Source organism: Branchiostoma lanceolatum, chromosome 9 (assembly GCF_035083965.1).
Source record: "Branchiostoma lanceolatum isolate klBraLanc5 chromosome 9, klBraLanc5.hap2, whole genome shotgun sequence".
Classification (NCBI taxonomy): domain Eukaryota; kingdom Metazoa; phylum Chordata; class Leptocardii; order Amphioxiformes; family Branchiostomatidae; genus Branchiostoma; species Branchiostoma lanceolatum.
This window is the reverse complement of record NC_089730.1, coordinates 225,167-251,234: the sequence shown is the minus strand read 5'-3', so window position 1 is coordinate 251,234 and position 26,068 is coordinate 225,167. Positions and strand designations below refer to the sequence as shown.

The 26,068-nt window shown below is 42.9% G+C and overlaps 1 protein-coding gene and 1 long non-coding RNA gene across 9 annotated transcripts in view; both read right to left on the bottom strand.

Moving 5' to 3' along the window:
- The window catches only part of LOC136442148 (E3 ubiquitin-protein ligase UBR4-like), a 151,894-nt gene extending 135,673 nt beyond the window's left edge, over window positions 1-16,221 (bottom strand). For 7 of the 8 annotated variants that reach the window (XM_066438816.1, XM_066438812.1, XM_066438819.1 and 4 more), the window contains exons 1-7: window positions 16,074-16,221; window positions 9,514-9,608; window positions 6,908-7,014; window positions 5,384-5,510; window positions 4,157-4,321; window positions 2,867-3,089; window positions 2,126-2,375 (exon numbers count right to left, since the gene is read on the bottom strand). In XM_066438816.1, coding sequence (XP_066294913.1) covers window positions 2,126-2,375; window positions 2,867-3,089; window positions 4,157-4,321; window positions 5,384-5,510; window positions 6,908-7,014; window positions 9,514-9,608; window positions 16,074-16,201 — 1,095 coding nt within the window. In that variant the 5' untranslated portion in view covers window positions 16,202-16,221. Of the gene's footprint in view, window positions 1-372; window positions 394-2,125; window positions 2,376-2,866; window positions 3,090-4,156; window positions 4,322-5,383; window positions 5,511-6,907; window positions 7,015-9,513; window positions 9,609-16,073 lie in introns of those variants that run through there. The other variant, XM_066438820.1, reaches the window with a different exon arrangement.
- A 9,030-nt stretch (window positions 16,222-25,251) lies between these two features.
- LOC136441250 (uncharacterized) lies at window positions 25,252-25,856 on the bottom strand. The gene is made up of 2 exons (XR_010756869.1): window positions 25,676-25,856; window positions 25,252-25,434 (listed from the first exon to the last, which is right to left on the bottom strand). It is a non-coding gene; the product is annotated as an uncharacterized lncRNA (long non-coding RNA).
- Between the last annotated feature and the right edge of the window lie 212 nt (window positions 25,857-26,068).

Below are 26,068 nucleotides of genomic sequence, written 5' to 3'. Positions count from 1 at the left end.
TTCTGACTTGGACAGTTAGAACTAGAATTATGGATACATGTGACAATAATCAACAAAACATTATTCAAACTTTAGACAGCTTTTCTCTTTAAGTCACAATATAAAACCTATATAATTTGAACTATGAACTTCTTAATTTAATGTCTAGGCCACACCAATTTGATTTGTTGGTTGTCAGATCTTTTCAGAAAATAATATGGAGCGACAGGGCAGAAAAGATTTCTATGCCAGAAGACAACCAACTCATACTAGTACTGCGATGGTACAATAGATGCACCGGTTTGTTGAGAATTCTTTAAGTTTACAGTTACAGTCTTTATGTAAGCACTGTACTGATGTCATTCATGAAAGGCAAAATTTACTAACACTCACACTCATCTGTACAATGGAGGGTTAGAGTTTAGACCACTCACACTCATCTGTACAATGGAGGGTTAGAGTTTAGACCACTCACACTCATCTGTACAATGGAGGGTAAGAGTTTAGACTACCTAAAGTACATGTATACTCATGTGTACAATGGAGGGTAAGAGTTTAGACTACCTAAAGTACATGTATACTCATGTGTACAATGGAGGGTAAGAGTTTAGACTACCTAAAGTATACTCATCTGTACAATGGAAGGTTCAGAGTTAAAACTACTTACACTCATCTGTACAATGGAGGATTAGAGTTTAGACTACCTACACTCATCTGTACAATGGAGGGTTAAGGTTTAGACCACTTACACTCATCTGTACAATGGAGGGTTAAGGTTTAGACCACTTACACTCATCTGTACAATGGAGGGTTAGAGTTTAGACTACTTACACTCATCTGTATAATGGAGGGTTAAGGTTTAGACCACTAATACTCATCTGTACAATGGAGGGTTAAGGTTTAGACTACCTACACTCATCTGTACAATGGAGGGTTAAGGTTTAGACTACTTACACTCATCTGTACAATGGAGGGTTAGAGTTTAGACCACTTACACTCATCTGTACAATGGAGGGTTAAGGTTTAGACTACTTACACTCATCCGTACAATGGAGGGTTAAGGTTTAGACCACTTATACTCATCTGTACAATGGAGGGTTAAGGTTTAGACTACCTACACTCATCTGTACAATGGAGGTTTAAGGTTTAGACTACTTACACTCATCTGTACAATGGAGGGTTAAGGTTTAGACTACTTACACTCATCTGTACAATGGAGGGTTAAGGTTTAGACCACTTACACTCATCTGTACAATGGAGGGTTAGAGTTTAGACTACCTACACACATCTGTCCAATGGAGGTTTAAGGTTTAGACTACTTACACTCATCTGTACAATGGAGGGTTAAGGTTTAGACTACCTACACACATCTGTTCAATGGAGGTTTAAGGTTTAGACTACTTACACTCATCTGTACAATGTAGGGTTAAGGTTTAGACCAGTTACACTCATCTGTACAATGGAGGGTTAAGGGTTAGACTACTTATTACACTCATCTGTACAATGGAGGGTTAGAGTTTAGACTACTTACACTCATCTGTACAATGGAGGTTTAAGGTTTAGACTACTTACACTCATCTGTACAATGGAGGGTTAAGGTTTAGACCACTTACACTCATCTGTACAATGGAGGGTTAGAGTTTAGACTACCTACACTCATCTGTTCAATGGAGGGTTAAGGTTTAGACTACCTACACACATCTGTTCAATGGAGGTTTAAGGTTTAGACTACTTACACTCATCTGTACAATGGAGGGTTAAGGTTTAGACTACTTACACTCATCTGTACAATGGAGGGTTAAGGTTTAGACCACTTACACTCATCTGTACAATGGAGGGTTAGAGTTTAGACTACCTACACACATCTGTCCAATGGAGGTTTAAGGTTTAGACTACTTACACTCATCTGTACAATGGAGGGTTAAGGTTTAGACTACTTACACTCATCTGTACAATGGCGGGTTAAGGTTTAGACCACTTACACTCATCTGTACAATGGAGGGTTAGAGTTTAGACTACTTACACTCATCTGTACAATGGAGGGTTAAGGTTTAGACCACTTACACTCATCTGTACAATGGAGGGTTAGAGTTTAGACTACCTACACTCATCTGTTCAATGGAGGGTTAGAGTTTAGACTACTTACACTCATCTGTACAATGGAGGCCGTGTAGTGCAGATGGTCCTCCTCCAGGTGATGAGAGGTGCTCCCCTTGGCAGGTGTACTTGCAGCTGAGCACGTGACAGTATGGGCTGCCGTCACTGCCAAACCCACATGCAAACAAGCACAGCTGATCTTGGTGAGCGTGTCCACTCGGTCAGCAGTCAATGGCTCCAGTATAGGTAACGACATCAAGTGCCACACGATGCCTATCTCATCAGTCAGAACTTTGAGGCTGGAAACACAAAATACATGCCTTACATTAGATTCCAAGAAAGATTTAGTAGCATTTAGAGTGACACACTTTCCCATAGTGAAAAAATTTTCAAACCTGCAGCCTACAGATGAAGAGTTTAGACTACTACTCACACAATCAGACTTCCAAAACCAAAATCCAACTCTCAGAAAGGGCGCTTTATGTATAGAATGTCTCAGTTGTGGAACAAGACCGGCGGCAATTAGCAAATAATTGGAATGTAATTATTGCTTTAAGGAATTATGTTATTTTTGTCTTCTACTGTCATGTTGTATGTCTTTGTGTATCCCGATTGTAATGTGTGAATATGAATGATTGTGTAGACCACAGGAAGAATAGCCTCTTATGAGGCTAAATGTGGATCTAAATAAAACTCAAACTCAAACGAAGAGGGACCAAGTGATCCCCCCACACTCACCCAGAGAAAAACAAGCTGGTGACTATAAGTTAAGAAAATCCCTGGCACATACGTTTGTCTGAGAGCAGCAGCGTCGCGAGCACCGGTAGGGAGGAGTTGTAACTGTCCTGCCAGGAGCTGGTCGTGATGATCCATGAACCGTTTGAGCTGAGGCAGAGTTGAGCACAGCTGCAGAAGTGTGTTGGTGGCTCCGAGCTGACTCAGGCTGGACATGTTAGCAGCCATCCAGTATTTGGCCAGGTTACTGCCAGGTGGTGTAGACCCAGAGGTCTCACCTGATGGGTACACAGCAACTGCTTTTATAACAATTACATGTAAGTTGTGACAGCTTTTTAAAAACATTGAATTTCAGGCTCGTTCTCATTGAAATGTGCCAAATGCTGTTACTGGTCTCTTTGACTTGACATGAGCCAAATGAAGGGCACCATCATTGCTTTCTTCTTTTTCTCACAACACTTATCATGTTTACGAAAAATACATCACAACATGTATGCTGATGGTTTGGAAGAGATCATAGCCACGTGTGGGATTCTATCTTCTATAAATGGCTGTCGCCTGAGAGGACATGAAAAATAAAAAATAAAGCAGCGCCTAAAAAGTAACAATTCAGTTTGGAGATTGGTTGTTTGGCTGGTGACGCCAGCTACCCAGGCTCACTGACAGACAAAGTCAGATCGCTCCTGTCACTGTTCTTGTTCGCTGTGAAAGGTGGTCTATGCCTGTTGCCAAATTCAGTAACATCCGTTACCATTTTACCACTTTTCTGGCTTTCTATTCTAAAGGACCAAGAAGGGAGTGGGTTTTTTGGGGTCTTTTTTGAAGTAAGAAGAGAGGAGTGTTTGCTATCATTGGTGATTTATAACCCACGTCGCTGAACAAAATGTTTTACAGCAATAACTGTAACATCCCTTACTGTTGTTCAGTACTTTCTTAGTTATCTATGTAACCTGGTGTTATAAGAAAGCTGCCCAGTTTCTTAATGTCTGTACATACCTCCTCTAATTCCTAAAAGATGTAGATAAAAACTGTAATTCAAAGTGCAAATCTTTTAGATGAAAAAAGCCACCGTATACTGAAAAATGAGCTGATCTATTTGTCTACAACCTAAAATCTTTTTTGTGTATCATATTCTACTGAGAACCAGCCTTGAACATACACAGTGTATATGTATGACATTTGATGTAGGTGTAGACTAAACTTTCAAACACACTGCTCAATTTGCATAATCCAAAGTCTTGTGGGATATGACAGCCAGAAGGACGATGTTGTGGACAGTGCACAATGAGTCTGTGTCTCCACATCGTAAGGACTGTGACAGTACCAGTACTGTATCATGTCTTACCTTCTCCTTGGTCCATGGAGCCATCTTCAGTCTGACACTCAGGTGGCAGGCTGGAGAGAGTCAGCTCCTCCAGCAGATCTCCAGCTGGGAGGGGGACAACCTTCGCTTTGTCTTCAGCTTTGTCTCCAGTTTTCTCTTCAGTTTTCTCTTCAGCTATGGGTGGGTCTAGCAGGATAGGAAATCATATCAACATATACACTGTCACAACATCAAGGTGAATCAACAGAGGACTTTTTCTCCATCCCTTGATAAGCATTATTTACAACCACCTGATTTAATGTGATGGCAACCAGATTGGCTTAATGGCCAAATAGTACATTTTTACTGCCTAAACCAACGGTGGAAATCATGGAAAAATTTGCCAATTTGCATTGAAATTTATGTTTGCTTCTTTAGACCAAGGAGGTTTATATAAAACCTCCTTGTTTAGACCATCGGCACCTATTTCACCTGTGAGGAAGTAGGCAGCAAAACGTGCAGCATCAGCCATCAAGCAAGTAGCTATGGGACAAGCTTTTTGACAAAGGAGAGTCAGCCTGATGGTAACCTGTCTGCACATGTAGCTGTTTTGCTCAGTCCCCTGTGTGGTTACCTTAGCCAGATTTGACTGTACAGCATTTCCTTATCACTGTACAACATGTACGAACACAAACGTACAGTGAACCTTCTGACTCAATTCATTCATTTTTGCTGGAATTTTACTTGGCAGTTGTAACCTTTATTCCCCATTACCCATGTATTTCCCTGCCATGAATAATCATATCATATCATATCATTCCATTTCTTTTACTGAGAGTTGGGAAAAAATGATTGTACCGACCGTATTAAGTTACACTGTTAGCTTTATCATCCTGGCTGTGGAGGTCTAAATAAATTTATTTTGGGTGTACAAATAGAAAAACATCCGTTTTATTCTGAGCAGAAATGACTCCCTAATGCTCAATCCATGCGGCACAGCCTCCAGCCCTTACAAGGTATCCACCATACATGTATATATCCTCCAACTTTTCTCACATGGATCAGTGATGAGTACACCTATTGGAGCGTTGTGGGAATGAATTGCAGTCTTGGTGATTCTTGGAAAATCAGATGGTAATGCCAAATAAGGCAAACTAGGAATAGTTGACATAATATAATATGTGCATATTTGGGTCACATTGCAGACAGACCCTGGTTTGCGGTCGAGGTTGGGCTGATAAAAAAGCCTGCTGGTGATTTTGGTGGTACCTTTAGCCGGAGACGGTTCCTGGGGTATGTTGCTGGCCTTCAGTTTGTCTGCCCAGCAGGTGATGACATGCTGGGAGAGCATGGGGATCCCTGTACACAGTCCTCTTAGAACCAACACAAGCTGCAGCTACAAGGACAGACACACACATCTTTCATTGTACCAGATTGTACAGGTTAATCAGAACACTAATGTATGGAGTTCAGTACTGACTGGTAAAACAGAACACTAATGTATGGAGTTCAGTACTGACTGGTAAAACAGAACATTAATGTATGGAGCTCAGTACTAGACTGGTAAAGCAGAACATTAATGTACATGTATGGAGTTCAGTACTAGACTGGTAAAACAGAACATGTAGTGTTTCGAGTTCAGTACTGACTGGTAAAACAGAACACTATAATGTATGGAGTTCAGTACTGACTGGTAAAACAGAACACTATAATGTATGGAGTTCAGTACTGGTAAAACAGAACATTAATGTATGGAGTTCAGTACTGACTGGTAAAACAGAACACTAATGTATGGAGTTCAGTACTGACTGGTAAAACAGAACATGTAGTGTTTGGAGTTCAGTACTGACTGGTAAAACAGAACACTATAATGTATGGAGTTCAGTACTGACTGGTAAAACAGAACACTATAATGTATGGAGTTCAGTACTGGTAAAACAGAACATTAATGTATGGAGTTCAGTACTGACTGGTAAAACAGAACACTAATGTATGGAGTTCAGTACTGACTGGTAAAACAGAACATGTAGTGTTTGGAGTTCAGTACTGACTGGTAAAACAGAACACTAATGTATGGAGTTCAGTATTGACTGGTAAAACAGAACATTAATGTATGGAGTTCAGTACTGACTGGTAAAACAGAACACTAATGTATGGAGTTCAGTCCTGACTGGTAAAACAGAACATTAATGTATGGAGTTCAGTCCTGACTGGTAAAACAGAACACTAATGTATGGAGCTCAGTACTGACTGGTAAAATAGAACATTAATGTATGGAGTTCAGTACTGACTGGTAAAACAGAACATTAATGTATGGAGCTCAGTACTGACTGGTAAAACAGAACATTAATGTATGGAGTTCAGTACTGACTGGTAAAACAGAACATTAATGTATGGAGTTCAGTACTGACTGGTAAAATAGAACACTAATGTATGGAGTTCAGTACTGACTGGTAAAATAGAACATTAATGTATGGAGTTCAGTACTGACTGGTAAAACAGAACATTAATGTATGGAGCTCAGTACTGACTGGTAAAACAGAACATTAATGTATGGAGTTCAGTACTGACTGGTAAAACAGAACATTAATGTATGGAGTTCAGTACTGACTGGTAAAATAGAACACTAATGTATGGAGTTCAGTACTGACTGGTAAAATAGAACATTAATGTATGGAGTTCAGTACTGACTGGTAAAACAGAACATGTTGTGTTTGGAGTTCAGTACTGACTAGTAAAACAGAACATGTAACATTGACAATGTACTGTGTGGGATATGATATGAGCACTGACCTGTGAGACAGGAAGTGAACTGTCTGGACTGGCATGTAGGGACTTCAACAGAAACTTGAAAAGGACCTGGTTTGCATGTAGAACTGCAGGAAGACTCAACCTTCCAACTACACACAGAACAAAAAAGAGAGGATAGCATCAGTATTATCATTCAATGTACACATGCACACAGCTGTGCAATAGGATAATTGAGTAAATATTATCTCCTCATTGACAAAAAACGTTGGATCGGCATTTGAAACATCTGAGATAAAAAATTCAGTGATCCAGAAATAAAGACTCAATTTTATCATTCTTTCACATGACGATGGCTGTCTAATATTCACAAACGTACCAGTAAAAATTCTATTTAGGAATTTCCAAACTTTTCCGTGTTGTAATACTGGGCCCCTTGGAAATCAGAATGGCTCATTTTTCCATGACACTTCTTGGCACAAAATAAGTAAATATGTACAAACATGTAAGTTCTTTATACAGTAAAATCCGCTTAACTGCACCACCCATTTGTCAACGTTTTTGGTGCAATTATCCAGCTGGGCATTTCTCATAATTGCACCAGCCGGATAATTGCACCAAAAACGCTGACAATGGTGCAATTATGCGAAATACCCAGCTGGACCGCACCACCATGGTCGGGGGGTGTATTGTTAGTCAGAAACACTTAGCGCAAAGAAAACATGGCCCTTTGCTGAAAATAAAGAAATGACTACGAACCTGTTTTGATTTTGCATTCTTTCATTTTATCATGCGATCTACCGCATTAATTTACAACACACGTAACGTTACAGGCCTAGGGGAGGCATTCTAAAACATCGTCATGGGATAACAGTTTCTGTGTTACATTATGTAGAGTACAGTTGTTGATTTACGTAAATCATGTACCGCCATGAAACTAGGAATGGAAACTAAAACTTGGTAACTGATTACGGGTGAGCCCAGAGCAGTGCCCCCTCTCATGTCTGAACAGATTTGACTGTCCACACCATGGTAGTGAATTGTACAATGTATCCAGTGCGTAGATATGGATAGATGACTTAGATCAGTGACAGATCATTCTCCTTATAGCAGAGCCGAACCAGCGTTTACCTCCTTCTGGTGAATGCAGGAAGTTTCTACGACGCGGATTCAGCTCTGCCATAAAAGAATGTGACAGATGATCACGTCAGCACCCCACTGCCAAAAGCGACTGCTATGCCCACCTACACGACTCTGTAGCCCTTGCCGAGTCGCTGTGTGGTTTCCGACTAGATGTACGTTAAGACGCCGGTCTTTTATTATTGCAGCAGTATGTGATAATAGTGCTGCCGGGAGCCTCAAACGTGACTGTCAATGGCCTTCTTTTGCTACTCAAAACAGTTTTAAACATATTGGCGGTATTATGCCTTTACACCGGCTGGTATTATATGTACAGCATTTGCCGATTTTTAGCGCACCTTTTAAGTCGACTTGTCAAGGATTTTTGAAAAATTTTGGTGCAGTTATCCGGCATTGGTGACAATGCATGGTGCAGATATGCGGAGTCACTAACAATACAGTGAATGGGAACCGGTTTGGGATTTTGGGATTTGGTGCAATTAAATGCATTTATCCGGGGTGCAATTAAGTGGCTTTGTCTGTAATACTCATTCAGTCCCAAGGTTGTTGGTGATAAAAGAAAACCCCCAATACTGTTATGTTCAGGCATTTTCATAGTACAGTAGAAGCCACTTAATTGCACCTCGGATAAACGCACATTCCATTTAACTGCACCGAATCCAAAAATCCCAAACCGGTTCCCATTCACTGCATTGTTAGTGACTCCGCATATCTGCACCGCATATGGTCACCGATGCCGGATAACTGCACCAAAATGTTTCAAAAATCATCGACAAGTTAACTAAAAAGGTGCGGTAAAATCGGCAAACGCGGTAAAAATCAGCCGATAAGTGCCTATGTAGAGGCACAACACCGCCAATATGTCTAAATTGTTTTCACAAAGGAAGGTGGTCTCCATTGACAATCACGTTGATAGTGATCGTATGGGAGGTCTTGGGCGGGTCACTGGACGTGTCGTCACCATAAAGAGACGCACGCCTGCCAAATGCGGTATTGCGTTTTGGCAGACAGCATGCTGTACTCAATAAAGATTGGTCTCTACCTGTGCAGTGTCTTATCACTGTGAGTGTATTTAAGTTCGCGGGGATTTGATTTCGCGTTAAGGATGACATGGGGTGTTGTCGGCGGTTTTAGGTTCGCGGCAGCGCTATATTCACATACTATTGCTGGCGCTTACTGATTTCACTCACTGTGTCCTGAGACGTCTTTCCTGAGAATTTGAAATTTACTGTTTTAATACATAAACGTGGCCTAACAAGAGGTGGAATCTACGGTGTTACCGCACTGTACCAGTATAACGAAAGCTTTCTAACATCTAAATGCGTACTAACAAGTTCATACAGCACATCGAGGTTTATAAACTATTCACCTCCTGTATGATACAGTGTACTACCGGGCATTTCGCATAATTGCACCAGCCGGATAATTGCACCAAATACGCTGGCACATGGGGTGTGCAGTTAAGCGGATTCTACTGTACGTGTACCCAATGGATGAAAAGAATAACTTACAGTCATTGATGCCACAGGAGATGTGATGACTTGCCAGTGCTGCAAACAGCAGGTAAAATGAGTTGTCCTTCCCAGGGCACAGCAGCTCATCTTCCCTACAGATGGACAGAACCACAAAAACAAAATATTTCATACATGAAGTCGTAAATTTCCAGGAAATGTATTATTTGTTTAAAATTTTGAAGCCATTAAAGAACACATTCAATTTTAAGTTCTATGAGATTTCATTTGTAATCATGTAATTATGTTTTGCTGACTTTATTTACGCTGTGCACCAAAATTATTTCTGTACGTTTATGTGGACCTAGATTTTCAGGTGCTAGGTGTACCACTTCCCAAAAACAAATTTTGAGCCCTGCTGTTGAAGTTCGTTACTAGGTAGAAATTTGAATTAACAATCAAAAATGAATAATTTAAGTCTCTACCAATACATGACGCACTGTAACGTAGCGACTGTTTGCGCCACTTGTTGCATTGCAAGCCATGTTAGCCTCGACGATCCGTTCTTTGGTATGACAATGAGAGTAGATAATACATTTCATACAAATGGTGCAGTAGCATGAACGCACAAATTTGCTGCAAGACTGTCGGGCAAGCATGGTAACATTCAGGGTGCAAAATACCCGGTTGCGCAGTTGCGCAGCTGCGCAGCGCAACAATATTTTGGTCGGCGCAAGTCGATTCCAAACCCGACTAGCGCAGTGCGCAACCTTATATTTTGAGCCAAAGATTTCAATCCGAGCCCTGGAAGCTCACAAAAACACAGTGTCACACAGCGCTCGTAAGTGCGGCAACGCTACCGCGAACATCGTTGGTGAATTTTCTATCATGTTCCCACACCTGCAGTACAAAAACTATCCGTTCCCAGTGGCAAAGTTACCCATAGAAATAAAGGATATAAGTTTCTCTATTTTTTGATGTATGGTAAAATGTTTCAAACGCCAGAAATTTGCCAATGAATGTGAGCGTTAGCCGTGCGCTCCGCTGGTTCCGGGCGGCCATGATGTTTGTACCGCAGCAGAATGAAAAGCCTGTTTCCTGCAGTCATTTTTACACCTGTTCAAGCGATGATTTTTACGATCAAAAAAATCGTACACCATATAAATAAAATAAGACATCGGTAAGACATGCATTCATTTATTTAGTGATTTTCGAAGAAGAAATACCGATCCCGGCGACGATGTTGTTAATTTGAGGTAACGTTACATTTCACTTCCGGAAACTTCGGCGGCAAAATTTTCGATAAAAAGCACCCTATGGCAGCTTCAAAGCGGACTATTTGACAGAGGACTCCTTTCTTTTAACGTTTGCCCGTTAAATTCTGCGTATGCACCGATATAAACGTCATAATAAAGCTCGGACATAGAAACGCGGCCTGTCTCGCCACCGCCATTGATTTCGCGCCACTAGTTTAGCAGCAGCTAGCAGCAGCCAATAAGAGAGGTGTTTCGGTTAGATGTAACGCCATATTTGACGGGGAAATACCGGGTCTCGAACTTATATAATAGTTTTTAGGTCTTACACGAAAATCATAAGAAAGTAGGCCGCCCAAATATATGTAGGAGACGATTTTCGCCATCATCCCACTTCATCTCTGACGATTGTCTGCGGCATGCTATGAGTTGCCGTGAAAACTATATTTTGTTGCGTTCTATTGTATCAAGAAATAACTATAATATATTGTCAGTATCGGGAGAGTGTTTTCTGATCACATCTTTCTTACCCAGTGTTGTGAATATGATCGCAATTTTCTTCCGATGATTTACAAATCTGTACCTCACGGCCGGCGCTATTATATATGGACCGAGCATATATGCATAGTAACCATGATGAAGTTCAATGTGTTTTATAAAGGATGAAACATGAAAAGTTCCTGCTAGAAAACGAGTTACGACACAATCACTTATTAAACGACTTAAATGTATTTTCAAACAATCATTTGTGGTAGGAACTGCCTTCAGGACATGTACTTGTCGGGACATTTCAACGGTGGCATCGGCCCGGAGAAGGGGTACGTACTTTATTCGGGTTTTCTCATTTAATGTTTCAAGGCCGCAAATTTGCCTGGAACTTTGCCCGAATCCGAGGTGCGTACTTTAATCGAGAAAATATGGTATGACATATTTTTAACAACATCATCAATTGTTTTTTAGAGCCCGCTATTCATGTTTTTCCTGGATTTTTTTTAACAAGCAATGAGAAATCGCTTTTTACATTCAATGAAGTTTATGTTTGTGCATTCAGAGATTACATGTCAGAAGGGCCGACCTGTGCCGCCTACATCAAAGCAAATTTTAATCATCATGCGAACTTCATAGGATCAGGTACATGTTTGCTACATCAATACTTTTTCTTGTGAAACCATGTGCAAACCGGTCATCAGGAACTTATCAAATGCAAGTTTATCCAACGTGTACTTGTCAAGCTAGATTAATAATAATAAGATTTGCCGTTTTGGGGCCCACTTGACTTTATTATAGTTTATGTACAACGGCACCAGAGATGCCTGCACTGTGGCATCACATTCGAATCATGGTCAATGGAAAGGCCGTGACGTAAAAGGAGAGCGTTCGAAGCTGCGGTTATTTTCGTTATGTCAGGCCACTTTAATCACGACATTAACTAAGAAAGACCCACGTTTTTTCTTGGTGGCACAAAAACCGGTTAACTTTACACAAATCCATGTTTCATTCAGACGACAGCTGTAGACATGAAGTTTGGTTCTTAACGATTTCAGAGCAGTGGATAAAAGCAAACATGGCTCTCTTTTGCATAACAAGACAAAGTAAAACTTGTTTGAAGTTATGGTACTGTCAAAGTTATGGGACCCTCTCTCCTACGGCCGTCGGGCGATCCGACCCGCGGTCTGGCTGGGACCCAGGGTGATGCGGAATACACCGTGTTGTATTTTATCTATGTCATACCCACCCGAGAAAACACGCAATTCAATGCAAAATGCGTCTGAAGATGAGAGTTTTGTGTCCTGGAACAAAAACATCGTAACAACATTGATTCCAACCTCCGAATCCATTATCCGAATTTTTGACAACAGCGCAATTGGCGCACTCAAAATACATTCGAAATGTTCTATGGAAGCCCGTGTGATACAAGTAGAACTTAGAAGCCACGATGCAGAACACCCGTATCAAACGTTTTCGCAGCCCAGGTATGACATAAAGCCGGTATATAGTCTGCAATTAACAATAACATGTTTGTCTCTGCAAGCATGGTAACACCCCCGGAAACTGGCATGGTGACCTCTGTACCGCACCGCATGTGATTTCAAACTCAATGCAGCGGCTAATCTTCCTTGTTATTCAACTTGGTGCAAAGTACATGACATACTCAATCGTTTTTTAGAGCTTGCTATTTTCAAGCATTTCCTTTTGAGCAAGCAGCAAGAAATTGCCATTTACATTCGATGAAGTTTGTGTTTGTGTGTTCAGAGATATCCGACCAGCGTCACCCACATCAAAACAAAGCGGCCTGTGAATTTCAATCAACATGTTGGGTTAGGTTACCTGTTTGCTACATCAATGAGTTTGCTTTTGTGGAATCATGGGCAGAGGCCTGCCACTGGGAACTTATCAAATGCAAGTTTATCCGAAGTGTACTAGTCAGGTTGTCAAGCTAGATTAATAAGGTTTGCTGTTTTGGAGCCGACTTGACTTATGTACAGCGGCAGCTGAGATGCCTCGCCGTGGTAATCACATTCGAATCGTGGTCAACGGAAATGGCCATGTTGTCAAAGGGGGAGGGCGTTCGAAGTCACGGTTGATGTCGTAATTTCAGACAAGTTTGATTGCAACATACACTAACCAAGACCCACGTTTTTTTGTGTTTTGTATAGCTTTATGCCTCATGTGCACAAGTAAGTTTCCGTGACGACTGTTGAATATTTTTCATGTAAGAGTTGCCACTACACAATGTCCTTGCATCGAACGTAGCCATGCTTATTGACAAATTTTCCTGGTGGTGCAAAAATCAGTTCACTACATAGCCGTGGCGACTAACGAAGGGAGTTTTTGCTTGATATTACCAATGTCCTTGATATTACATATACTTTCCCTTCTTAGTCGTGGGGCACGACGCAATTTCACTTCTACTCGTGCAACGCCGGCCTTCTAACTTGCACGCCGGGCCCGATTCTTGTTCTCCCTGAACTCCCAACGCACTTACATGTACCTACGTCGCCGGGTGCTTTAGCAACGCCAGAAACCCCAAGATAATCCACAACAGGGCTTGATGCGGCAGAAGTCAATGAAAAACAGCATCGGGTCCGCCATTTTTGGTTCAAAATACAAGGAGAATGACGTCATCGCTTGTACAGCCTGATTGGTGCGTTTACTCACACATGACTGAGCTTGACCAATCAGGCTGTACAAGCCATGACTTTGTATTTTGAACCAAAATGGTGGGCCTGATGATATTTTCCATTGACTTCTGCCGCATCAAGTCCTGTTGTGGATTAACTTGGGGTTTCTGGCGTTGCTAAAGCGTAGGTAAGTGCGTTGGGAGTTCAGGGGGAACAAGAATCGGGCCCGGCGTGCAAGTTAGAAGGCTGGCGTCGCACGAGTAGAAAATTGTGTCGTGCCCCACGACTAAGAAGGGAAAGTATATGTAATATCAAGCTAAAACTCCCTTCGTCAGTCGCCACGGCTATTCATTACACAAATTTGTGTTTCATTCAGACGACAGCTCAATGAATGAAGTTGGGTTCATTACGATTCTATTCAGCACCGTTGATGAAAACAAAGATGGCTCACTTCTCCATAACGAGACGATTAAAAATCCGTCCGATGTTGGGAGTATGCCTTAGTTGCAGCACCCTCCGTTACACAGGGAAACGGCTTACCCACACTAGATTTTGACCATTTTATGCTAATTTGCGATTTTGCGACAGACCGGAAAATGGCGTCCCATTTGGCCCAGTCAAACTTCCCGCCAAACTGGAATTAGTAGAATAAGTTCTCTTTGTGGTACCCATTAAGAATTTATATCAAATTGTAGGTAGATTTGTCATAAAGATGATGGCGAAAACTGCACGGGGGTACCGTTGAGATATAAGCTCAGACACGTCCGAGACACATTAAGATACGAAGTTCTGATGTGACCTCGCAAGATCACGCGTGGTTCTCATGCGAACTTGCCCTGTTTCGCGAGTTTCGCGAGATCTCGTGTGATTTTGCGACAAAAAGCCTAATAACAGCCCGAAGCTGCTGGCGATCTGCCGCAACATAGGCGCCATCGTTAATGTTTCCCTGTGCGTTACATGTTGTTGTTGTTGTTACATGTATAATTTATACCACCTGGCGGCTGGGGTTAGAGTGCAGGGAATCCTTAAACCAGGGCTGAAGGAAATATATACAACAGCCTAGAGTTGGTGGAGTATACAAATGTCGGACTCTGTGAGTGGATCTGTCGGGAATAAATACGCAAAGGTACCCGGGTCACCGGTTCCTCACTGGGCGCCGAGTAATGAACGCGTGAACAAAATAGCGTCGTCGCTGGACGTCCAGCACCAAAGAAAGTTCATCACTGGAAATCCAGTGACGAACGGCTTTATTCCAGTAATGAAGCCCCCTCGGTGCTGGAATTCCAGCACTGAATCTTGCCTCGGTGCTCGGTTTCCAGAAATGAATTCCGCTCATCACTCGGCTTCTAGTGATGATCTCCGCTCGTCACTCGGGTGCCAGACAAGTAGGCTGGTTCAAAGGTCATTCATCACTGGTTACCCAGTACGGAGGTCCCGCGGTCACGGGTTCCACGCTAGATTTACCAGTGATGAGTGACTCTCTAGTGCTGGAAGCCGAGTGATGACATTACTTCGTTAGTGGCCTTCCAGTGACCACATATCATTATCACTGGAATGTTCCAGTGCTAACTATTAGACAATATTTTGAGTGCATTTTGAGTCGATACCGTTACGGCGTACTACAATAAGACAAGGCCAGGAACCTTTATACCGTATAATTTTTTAATGATTGATTTGTCAGTGTACGGTACTTTTATGTGACACGAACAATTATTTATTCAAGCATCTGGATATATTTTATTCCGTCCGGGAGCTTGCCCGGCTTTGCTACCGCCCGGCAGGTATTTTGGCCTTTTTTCGTATTAAAGCGTAATGTTACGTAAATTGATGCGTACGTTAGCGTAAACTGCACATCGGATTAGCTGGCTCGGTTTACAATTACGGTGCGGAATCTGGTTTTCCAGCCCCGCGGGTACTCTCATCTGGGACTCATCTCTCGGTTTCCAGTGATTTCCAGTAATGAAGTCGCCTCATTGCTGGAGGGCCACAGATGACAAAACTTCATCACTGGAAGTCTAGCGATGAAGGCACCTTCGGTGCTGGACACCGAGTGATTACTAAGGAACCCGTGACCCCGGTACTTTTGCAATAAATACCGAACACTGGAAAACAGTATGTGGATACGGCCCGAGTCTGCGGCCAAATGTGTTTATACGGATGACGGAAGTAGAAGCAAGGAGTGATATGTGGGAAGGTCAGAATATCGTGAGCGACGGACTATGAGGTCGACTATCTGATGATTTACCTCGCTATGGTAGTCTTCGTGATGACAAGAAGTTGTTTCCCTCGGATCGGTGCGAAACAGCCCGCCTCCAGCAGCCGCACAGCCGCGCTCCACGGAGGAGGAGACGACTCACGGCGAGACGACGCCATTTTTACGGGAAACGGTCTCACACCAGCGTTTCTCCTATTCTCCAAGCAGAGGTTTTGGTCGGGGGGTAGTAGTGGCCGGGGTCTTTTACAGGTTTGACGTATGTCAAAGCCTGTATTGCTTTAGTACGATTGTGATCACGTGGTCTATGGGCGCCGCCATGTTGTTACGTAGCAGTGCATCAGCCAATGATATCTAATTTTGTCACTGTGACGCAAGTCATTCCTCTTACTTATTCATCGCCTTTTTACTTATTCATGACATCTGTAGCTCAGATACATCTTCTACTGAATATATAACGGTCATATCAATATTAATTCGGTACCTTTTAACAGGGTCGTCACTATTGCTTATTCATTACATCATCTGCTGAATATTTAACATTATCAATCATTGCCATCATTCAATATTCATTCATTCGCAGTTCAAGCTTTTTGTACTATCCAGGCCAGCCAGTCTTCCCTCTAGAAATACCACCGACTAAGCTGGTAACTTTTGTTTGTGGGTTAACACTACATGAAAATGCAGTTGAATTGATGCTGAATAGAGATTAACCAATACTAAACTGGTATCAATTAATAGGCAAGAAGATAAGTTTTTTTACTATCTTGACGAAATCCACGTTGTTAGATAATTAACATAGATAATTGATATATTCATGTGTAGTTCTGTCTCTGATCGAAGGTAATTAACATATTAATAGAAACTGCTATAACACCTCACTGGTAAAGGAAAGGTGTTTCATCTTTAAGTCATATGTACTTATCATTATCATCTTTATGTGTGTTATGTTAATATGGACCTCATTTGCATAATTTATGCGGAAACTTTATATTTCCCTTATGCTAAATGCTACACATGTTATATAAGAGGTGAATGTCGTTGTAGGACAGGCGAATACAATTGAATGTTCAGTATGCTAATTATGGCCTCATTTGCATTATTAATGATTTATGCAAAATCTATGTTTTCCTTACAATAAACGTTACAGATGTCATATTGGAGGTGTAGGCAGCTTTAGGATAGTCGAAAATAATGGAGGAGCATTATGCTAATGAGGGCTTCATTTGCATAATTTATGCAGAAAAGTTATACTTCCTTTAGGGTAAATGCTAGGGATGTGATATTAGTGATAATAATGTAATAATGACTGGTTTTATTTGCAAACAGTTGCATACACATACCGTTGCAGCCTTTCCCGGCTGAATTGGGGTATGGGATAAAACATTCAATTGCTCATACAAGTTTTACCATAACTCAACATATTTAAAAACTATATATATACACTTAAGTCAAGAACTACAATTCATTCAATAACTCTACGGTAAAAGGTAATGTGGTGTTCTTAAATCTGGAAGTTCTGCAGCTGAACGGTGTGAATTTGTCCTTTGACCTTAGATCCCTACCGTGAACGCTTCCCCGTTTCGGAGGGAGCCAACTAGAGAAGGTGGGGGATTTAGAGATCGACAGTGCAAATTTCATGCATAGATTACGGCGTCTCAGGTACAGGGAAGTGAGTGACAGCTGTTCTAATGCTCTGTCGTAGCTGACATAGTTTTTACCTAGAATCTTTCGGCACGCCCTCTTTTGTACAGCTTCTATGTGGTTTGACTGGAGAGTAGTGAGACCAGGATGCCACACAGGGCAAGCATACTCTAACAACGGTCTTACAAAACCACAGAAAACAAGCGTTAAGTCATAGTTAACAAGTCCATGTTTCTTTAGGACACGTACCAGATAAAGCCTACGGTTAGCTTTGCTCACTATCGAGTTTACATGAGTGGACCACTTGAGATCGGCCTGCAGGATTACACCTAGAACTCTAGCAAACTGCACTAATTCCAACTCTGATGGTCCGACATACAACTGTGGAGGTGGGGGTGGGTTTCTCATAAAACATATAACCATAACTTTACATTTCACTGGATTAAGTTGCATGTAATTAGATTCAGTCCAGCGCACAAGTCCATCAACGTCCCTTTGCATTGTAGAAGGAAGTGTTCTGGGTCTGGGTTCGGCCAACGACATGTCGTCAACGTATTTCCAGCCATCCGCCGACCCTTCTTCAACCGGAACAGCGTCATTAATGAGGGCCAGGAATACGAGAGGGCCTAACTTAGTTCCTTGTGGTACTCCGCATGACAGTGTTTCCCATTCAGAAAGAGTTCCATGATACTTGACACGTTGTTGCCGGCTTGTCAGGAAGGAGCAAATCCAAGGGATGATGGATCGACGCACCCCGAGGGCGAGAAGCTTGTTGATGGCGGTAGGGTGGTGAACACAGTCAAAAGCACGGGTAAAGTCAGTCAGCACGAGTGTACTGATGTATCCAGGTTTGTCCGTTGTGCTTGCTAGGAAGTGAACCAAACTTGTGAGGTAATGTGTCGTAGATTTCCCCTTGAGGGATCCATACTGGCGGGTGTCAATCATGGGTAGAATGTCCTTCATGCACCAGTCGGTGATGAATCCTTCACATACTTTTGCGAAAATTGGGGTCAGAGAGATCGGTCTGAGTTTTATGTAGGCGAGGAGGGTTCTCCTTTGGAATCGGCACGACGTCGGCTTTCTTCCAAACTGCAGGTACAGTTCCTTCCGCTAGGGAGGCGTTGAATATGTTGGTTAGAGGTTAACTGAGTTCGAAGGCGAATTCTCGTATGAGTCGAGGAGAAATGCCATCAACACCGGCGGACTTGTTCAGTTTGATCGTTCGTAGTCGGTGGTACATTTCCCAGACTGACACTTCCGGGGGAGGGCTTGGAGCTGGTAGATATGGGGGCAGGTCTTCCAGCTTTAAAGGAGGGTGTTGTTGAGAGGCTGACGCCAAGTGTTTGTTAATTGCGTTAGCCACATCCTTGGTGGAAGAGGGGTCCACACCTGGAACTTCAATATGTGCGGGGTCTTTACGGATGTTGGCCATTTCTTTAATGTTTTGAAACCACTTCCGGGGGTCTGCAGTCTTAAGATTTTGGATCTTGTCCCTGTAGAATCCCTTTTTGGCTGTAGCAATCTCACGCGCAATCCTGTTCCTGAGACGTTTCCAGGTGCCGGTATCGCCTTTGTCAAAGGCTTTCTGGCGATCGGAGATGAGGGATTTAAGGTGTGGAGTGACCCATGGTTTGTCCTTCAGGTGTAGACGTACTACTTTGGTTGGGAAGAACTTTTCGATGGCATTGCTGAGTGTTGTGTAGAATGCAGCACACTTAGCTTCAGCATCTGTTGCATGTGGGTACCCTGATGTGGGTAGCTTTAGTAAAGGTGAATACAATGGAATGTATGTTATGCTAATGAGGACCTCATTTGCATTATTATTGAAGAAACTTCATATTTCCTGTACGATGAATACTACGGATGCCACATTGGATGTGTAGGTAGCCTTACTAAAACCATTATCTTTAGGTGTATTATGCTGATGATGACTATATTTGCAAAATCAAATGCAAAAATGGTAGGGGCTTCATATTCGACATATATGTAGCTTGAATAAACAACGATGCTGTTTCATACCTCTTTTATGAATGGAGATAAATATTCTTTATTTTCTCGAAAATATTGCCTTACTTGTTATGATTATCATGGCATGAATTTTATGTAAATGAGGTGATTTGCATATGGATTTCAAAAATTAGAAAATGCTGTAGCACTTTTGTAACTAACATCTTGGCATTCATACATATGTTATTGTAACTAGATGTTAATTTGGAAAATGTGTTGAGGTATGTCCAGTATCAGGGTGAAGTGGCAGAAGTTAGGGTGGCAGAAGTTAGGGTGGCAGAAGTTAGGGTGGCAGAATATGATTACCGAGTAGTTTTGAGGCTTCCGGGAGTCAGATGTGACGTCATAATATTATACCAGTGCAAAGGTGTAAATGGTAGGGTAGGGTGGCAGCCGCAGACAAAACAGACGAACAGTGATGCGCACATGGTATATGTGATGTCGTTCTTATAATCAAATTAACATGGCATTACTAATTAGTTAATTATTGTGAATAAAAAATACTTTTAATCTCCGTGGAGGAGGGTACTCGCGACAGTTATGAAAATCGGTAGTATGCGTGCCTCTGACCATGGATACGCTGGTGCAATTATTATCCCTATATAATGTTCTTGGTTGGTATTGATTAGGCTAGTAATGTCTTCTCCATAGGCAAACCTGTCTGTATTTGCCGCTAGCGCAAATATTCACTCTAGTTAACATTGCCTCCCGTAACGGTTACGGGAGGCAATGTTAAAAAAAACCGGCCACTACTACCCCCCGACCAAAACCTCTGCTTGGAGAATACGTTTCTCCAACTTCACAGTACTGAGCGAAACGACGACATCTAGCGACAAAACCACTATGATCCACTATGTCTGGCACTGTCAGCCCTACAGCGTCATAGAAAACAGGTGCTTTTGAAAAAAACAAACACTTCTATTTGGCGGATCAGGGTCCAATAACAAGTTGCCTGAGGCAATTGATGACCCTGTCAACAGTGGGGATCCTGTCAACAGTGGGGAAATTTGCACTGTTGACAGGATCATTGACAGGAACATCAAGTATAGATTTGGTCTCATGGTCGAATGCTAAGAATTTCCATGAACACGGGTTATGAAGCACTTTTTTAAGCTGATAACTGTAGTCCATCCTCCGTCACTGAGACGTCAAGGGAAAAAAACCCTAAGAATAGTGCAAAAACATTTTAAGATTTCTTGGAATCCTGAGCAGGACTAGAAAGGCAACATTTTCGAGAAAAGGCAGGATATTTCACTCCAATTAATAAAGGAAGTATGAAATACGACTTTTCTGTATTATGCAAATTAGGCCCTCATTAGCATAGTGCACATTCAGGTGTATTCACATTTCCTAAAACTACCTACAAACAAGTTTCTGCATAAATTATGAAAATGAGGTCCTTATTACCATAATGTACGGGGTGTATTCACCTTTCCTGAAGGTACTTTCACCTTCAATATGGCATCCGTGGCGCAAATATACAAATGTAACTGCCTCCTTTGTCAGCACTGGACAACCAGTATGGAAGTGGTCGTCAGCACAGGAGCTCCAGTACTGAGACTTTCTTAGTACTGGAATTCCAGTACTGGGCAGCTTCACTACTGGGAACCCTCCTGTCAGAACTGGAAACCGAGTGCTGAGACTCTACCGAGCGTCTAACATCATTTTCAGGGCTGCATCTCTTCGATGCTTTTTTTTCCTACTTCAGTTCAGAGCTATTGTTTGGAAAACGTTCGAATGAAGAAAAAAGAAATACAGTATCACATTCTGTTACGTTTAAACGACGACAACATATCCTTGCGGCTTGTGCCTTTATCGAGAGAAAAATGTACTTTATATTACCTACCAAAATCTATGTCCATAACCAAGGCACAGAACAGTACTACCTAACCTAGTATGTACAAGCATTAAATTGTACAGACAACTAAATCCAAAACTGTCCAGTCGGTCCAGACATATGTCAACCAGAACTGCGCTTCCACTACTTACATTCTATTGCTAGTACTGGATCGTCCCAGTACTTATAGAACGTGAGTACAGGACGCCCAGTTCCGAAATAATTTGATGACTCGGTTTCCAGAACTGAAGATCTAGAGTCACTATTAACTGGTAAATCCAGTACGGAACCCGTTACATGTCTTACATCCGTAAATCGGCACTCGGTTATCCAGTGCTGAATGACCTCCGCACTGGGTAACCAGTACCGTCGATGATCTTTGAACTAGCCGGAACGCAAATCCGTACTGGAACCCGAGTACCGGGGAAATTTCAGCTCTGGAAAACGAGTACCGAAACAAATTCAATTCTGAACGCCCAGTGCTGACGAAGCTTCGGTACTGGAATAAAGCCGTTCCGTATTGGAATTCTTGTATGGAACTTCCTTCCGTACTGGGGGCCGAGTATCGGTGCCATTTTCTCCACGGGTTCCGTACTGGGCGCCTAGTAAGGAGCCAGTTACATCTGTATATTTGCTAATCTCCAAGCAGATCTACACGGGGCGCGAAAATCGTATTAAAATGCTAGCCAGAGAAGCTCCAGTCAACCAGAGAAGCTGGAGCTTCTCTGGCTAGCCTTCTCTGGCTAGCATTTACGATTTTCGCGCCCCGTGTAGATCTGCTTGGAGATTATATATTTGCATCCGTGGCATTAGCCGTAAGGGAAATAAGGATTTTCTGCATAAACCACGCAAATTGTGTAAGGAGGCCCACCACGGTGGGCATCCTGGGTAATTGATTACGAAGGACCCTGTCTCATTCGTCAAATGGTTTCGTCCATATCCGTGACGTCATTCATTCTTGACTACTTAGTATTCAACATCGCCGTTGAACACCGTGATCTTTACCCTTGTAAATTATACATGATTGCTGTAAATTTGTACACTTCGCACTTTGCATTCTATAAAAGGTCTTCAACAAGAAGTTCTCTAAAAGACTGCTGGGGGCATGACTAGCCTGTGTTTACACAAGCTCTCAGCCGGAGGTTAGTTACTGACCCCCAGCCCAAGAGGGGATGGCGGTTACAGGCCGGCTGGCCACTAGGAGCGCGATTCGTCAGGCTAGGGGCATGACAGGGAGTTAACTTGATTTGTGATTGTCCTTTCTGTTCTAGGTTCATCCTAGAAATGTACCATTCCTTCCATCCACCTTGAGCATTCATCAGCGGAGAGAAGCATGATCTGCAATGCGTTGAGCACATTTTTATAACACCCTGAGTGGTGTTGCCGGTGAGGGGTTAGGACATTTCGAAACCAATGATTACTCGTTTCGGAATTTCCCCGGTACAATGAGCCTGCAAATACTGTACATAGCGTCTGTCTCCTCTGTCACGACCAGTGGAAGAATTGCTCATCTGTTCATTGAGTTCATTTGAGCTAAGCTGGTTGGAGATTCCTTTCCTTTCGTTCTGGACACAGTGAAACAGCCTGTTTCTGCGGTATACAGGCCCGATGAATGGCTGATTCGGTTTCTGTGACTATGTCGATGGCCGGGATTACATTCGAAACTACTGCAAGGTTCGTTCTTTCAGAGAACACTACGACCTCCCTGGTTCTGTTAGCTCATAACTAATTAGGCTTTTCAACCGCCTGCCCTCCTTTCTGGCCCTGTGCCTGATCCTCCTGGATTGGTTATCTGTCCCCGGATTGCTTATCTGTCTGATGAGATAAATCTCAGTCGAAGTTCGAGTAATTGCTTTTTTGGTGTATCTTATTACCTGGATGTCTAATCTTCATCGACGAGTTAATTACTAAAGATCATGCATTACACTCTCACTGTAACTGCATCTACCCCTTCATATTAAACACTACCCTACTTGGTGGTTACAGCCGTCCAAAGAGAAGGCATAGCATTTCTCTTTGGTCCGCTGTGAAAAGGTTTCAGAGCCAAAAAAGCTCAACAGAAGTCATTAGGCATTACAGCAGGACAGTTCGGCCCATGGTCAGTTCGGCCCCGACGTTTCGGCCCCAGGTCGAAGACGTTTCGGCCCCAGGCCGAAGACGTTTCGGCCCCAGGCCGAAGACGTTTCGGCCCCAGGCCAAAGACGGTTCGGCCCCAGGCCAAAGACGGTTCGGCCCATTTAGTTATTATGTGTATCACCGTACTATGCAAGGTAAATCTATGTGAAACAATTGAACTTTAAGACATTAAACACATTGAACATTACGTCTTAAAACATAGCAAACCCACCTGTGTAACGCAAAAGTACCGGGGTCACGGGTTCCTTAGTAATCACTCGGTGTCCAGCACCGAAGGTGCCTTCATCGCTAGACTTCCAGTGATGAAGTTTTGTCATCTGTGGGCGTCCAGCAATGACGCGACTTCGTTACTGGAAATCCCTGAATTATCACTGGAAACCGAGAGATGAGAGTACCCGCGGGGCTGGGAACCCATTAATGACAAATATTCCGTTGTGGCAAACCTGGGCTAGTGACGATAGATTCCGCACCGTAATTGTAAACCGAGACAGCCAATCCGATATGCAGTTTACGCTAACGTACGCGTCAATTTACGTAACGTTACGCTTACGAAAAAAGGCCAAAATACAAATTCAAGTGACGGTCGTTCACATTACTATGTACATATCAATTAAGATTTTACGTTCTGGCTTTCCGAAGACGCTATCAAGGGGCAATGTAAAACCTCCTTGGTCAAGTTGGTGTATTACGTTTGGCGTGTTCAAGAAAGAAAGTTTAATTTCCGGGGCAAAGGAAGGTAAGTATGATGTTATTCATGTTGTTAGAAAGAAAGGGGTCTATAAAGGTTCCCGGCTTTGTCTTACTGTAGTACGCCGTAGCGGTATCGACTCAAAATGCACTCAAAATATTGTCTGTTAGCGCTGGAACATTCCAGTGATAATAGGATGTGATCACTGGAAGGCCACTAACGAAATAATGTCATCACTCGGCTTCCAGCACTAGAGAGTCACTCATCACTGGTAAATCCAGCGCGGAACCCGTGACCGCGGGACTTTCGTTACTCGTTATCTAGCGACGAGTGACCTCAGTACTGGGTAACCAGTGATGAGTGACCTTTGAACCAGTCTACTTGTCTGGCACCCGAGTGACGAGCGGGGATCGTCACTAGAAGCCGAGTGATGAGCGGAGTTCATTTCTGGAAACCGAGCACCGAGGCAAGATTCAGTGCTGGAATTCCAGCACCGAGGGGGCTTCATTACTGGAATAAAGCCGTTCGTCACTGGATTTCTAGTGATGAACTTTCTTTGGTGCTGGACGTCCAGCGACGACACAATTTTGTACTCTCCAAGCAGAGCTAGGGTTTCGGCTGGTTTTTAACGTGTTTTTAGGCGTTTTTGTCATGCCTTCTACTTTGTCATCGTTTTTGTTGTGTCGCAAAAACGATGGCAAAGTAGAAGGCATGACAAAAACGCCTAAAAACACGTTAAAAACCAGCCGAAACCCTAGCTCTGCTTGGAGAGTAACAATTTTGTTCACGCGTTCATTACTCGGTGCCCAGTGAGGCACCCGTGACCCGGGTACCTTTGCCTGTGTAACACCTGAAACCGCGATGTACCTGCTCATCTCTCTCCTGCACCGGGAAAGCCAGCTGGTAGCAGTCTACACTCGGCAGGTCCCAGAGGGTAACGTGCGCCGGTACCAGCGGGCCACGTACAGGCGCATCCAGGGCCGCCTGTTCGCAGAGTGGGAGAAGTTTGCGGCTGGAGAGACGACTGCCAAGATGCTGTTGGAGGTGTGCTCCAAGATCTTCGGACCACCCGGGCACTAGTCCTACAATGTAGTTGCGACGAACGGTTACTGTAGTTTTTGAAACTTTACTGTAACTTTATGTTCACAATTTTCATTGTTATCATGCATGATGTTTCCTTTCTGTGAATCATATGCTGCCACCGTGAAGTCAAAGTTCATCATATAAAATCAAAATATCCACTACACCGTGTAATTTGCTACCGTGAAAATTGCATCTGAAAAAGAAAATAAGAAGTCAAAATTAAAGCATTGAAACACGAACCAAATCTCCGTATGATGCCCTGTTGGAGGCTCGGGCCGAAACGTCCTGGCCCTGAGGCCGAAACGTCCTGGTCCTGAGGCCGAAACGTCTTGGACCTGAGGCCGAAATGTCTTGGACCTGAGGCCGAAACGTCCTGATTTGAGAGGGGCCGAACTGACCATGGGCCGAAACGTCCGACATTCGTTTTGACGGAGGTGTTCAAAATAGAGCAGGGGTGTTCGACTGGAACGGCCTGGCCATCTGTGTTAAAAAGATTAATTGCAGCAACGCAACTAAAAGTGCACGGCCGGTGATAGCGATTGATAGTAATGCAGCTAGCCCAGCATGTTTTACCACATTTTACCGCTAGAGGTCGTACCACAAATGAGTAACTTTGTTTACACGGAGGTCTTG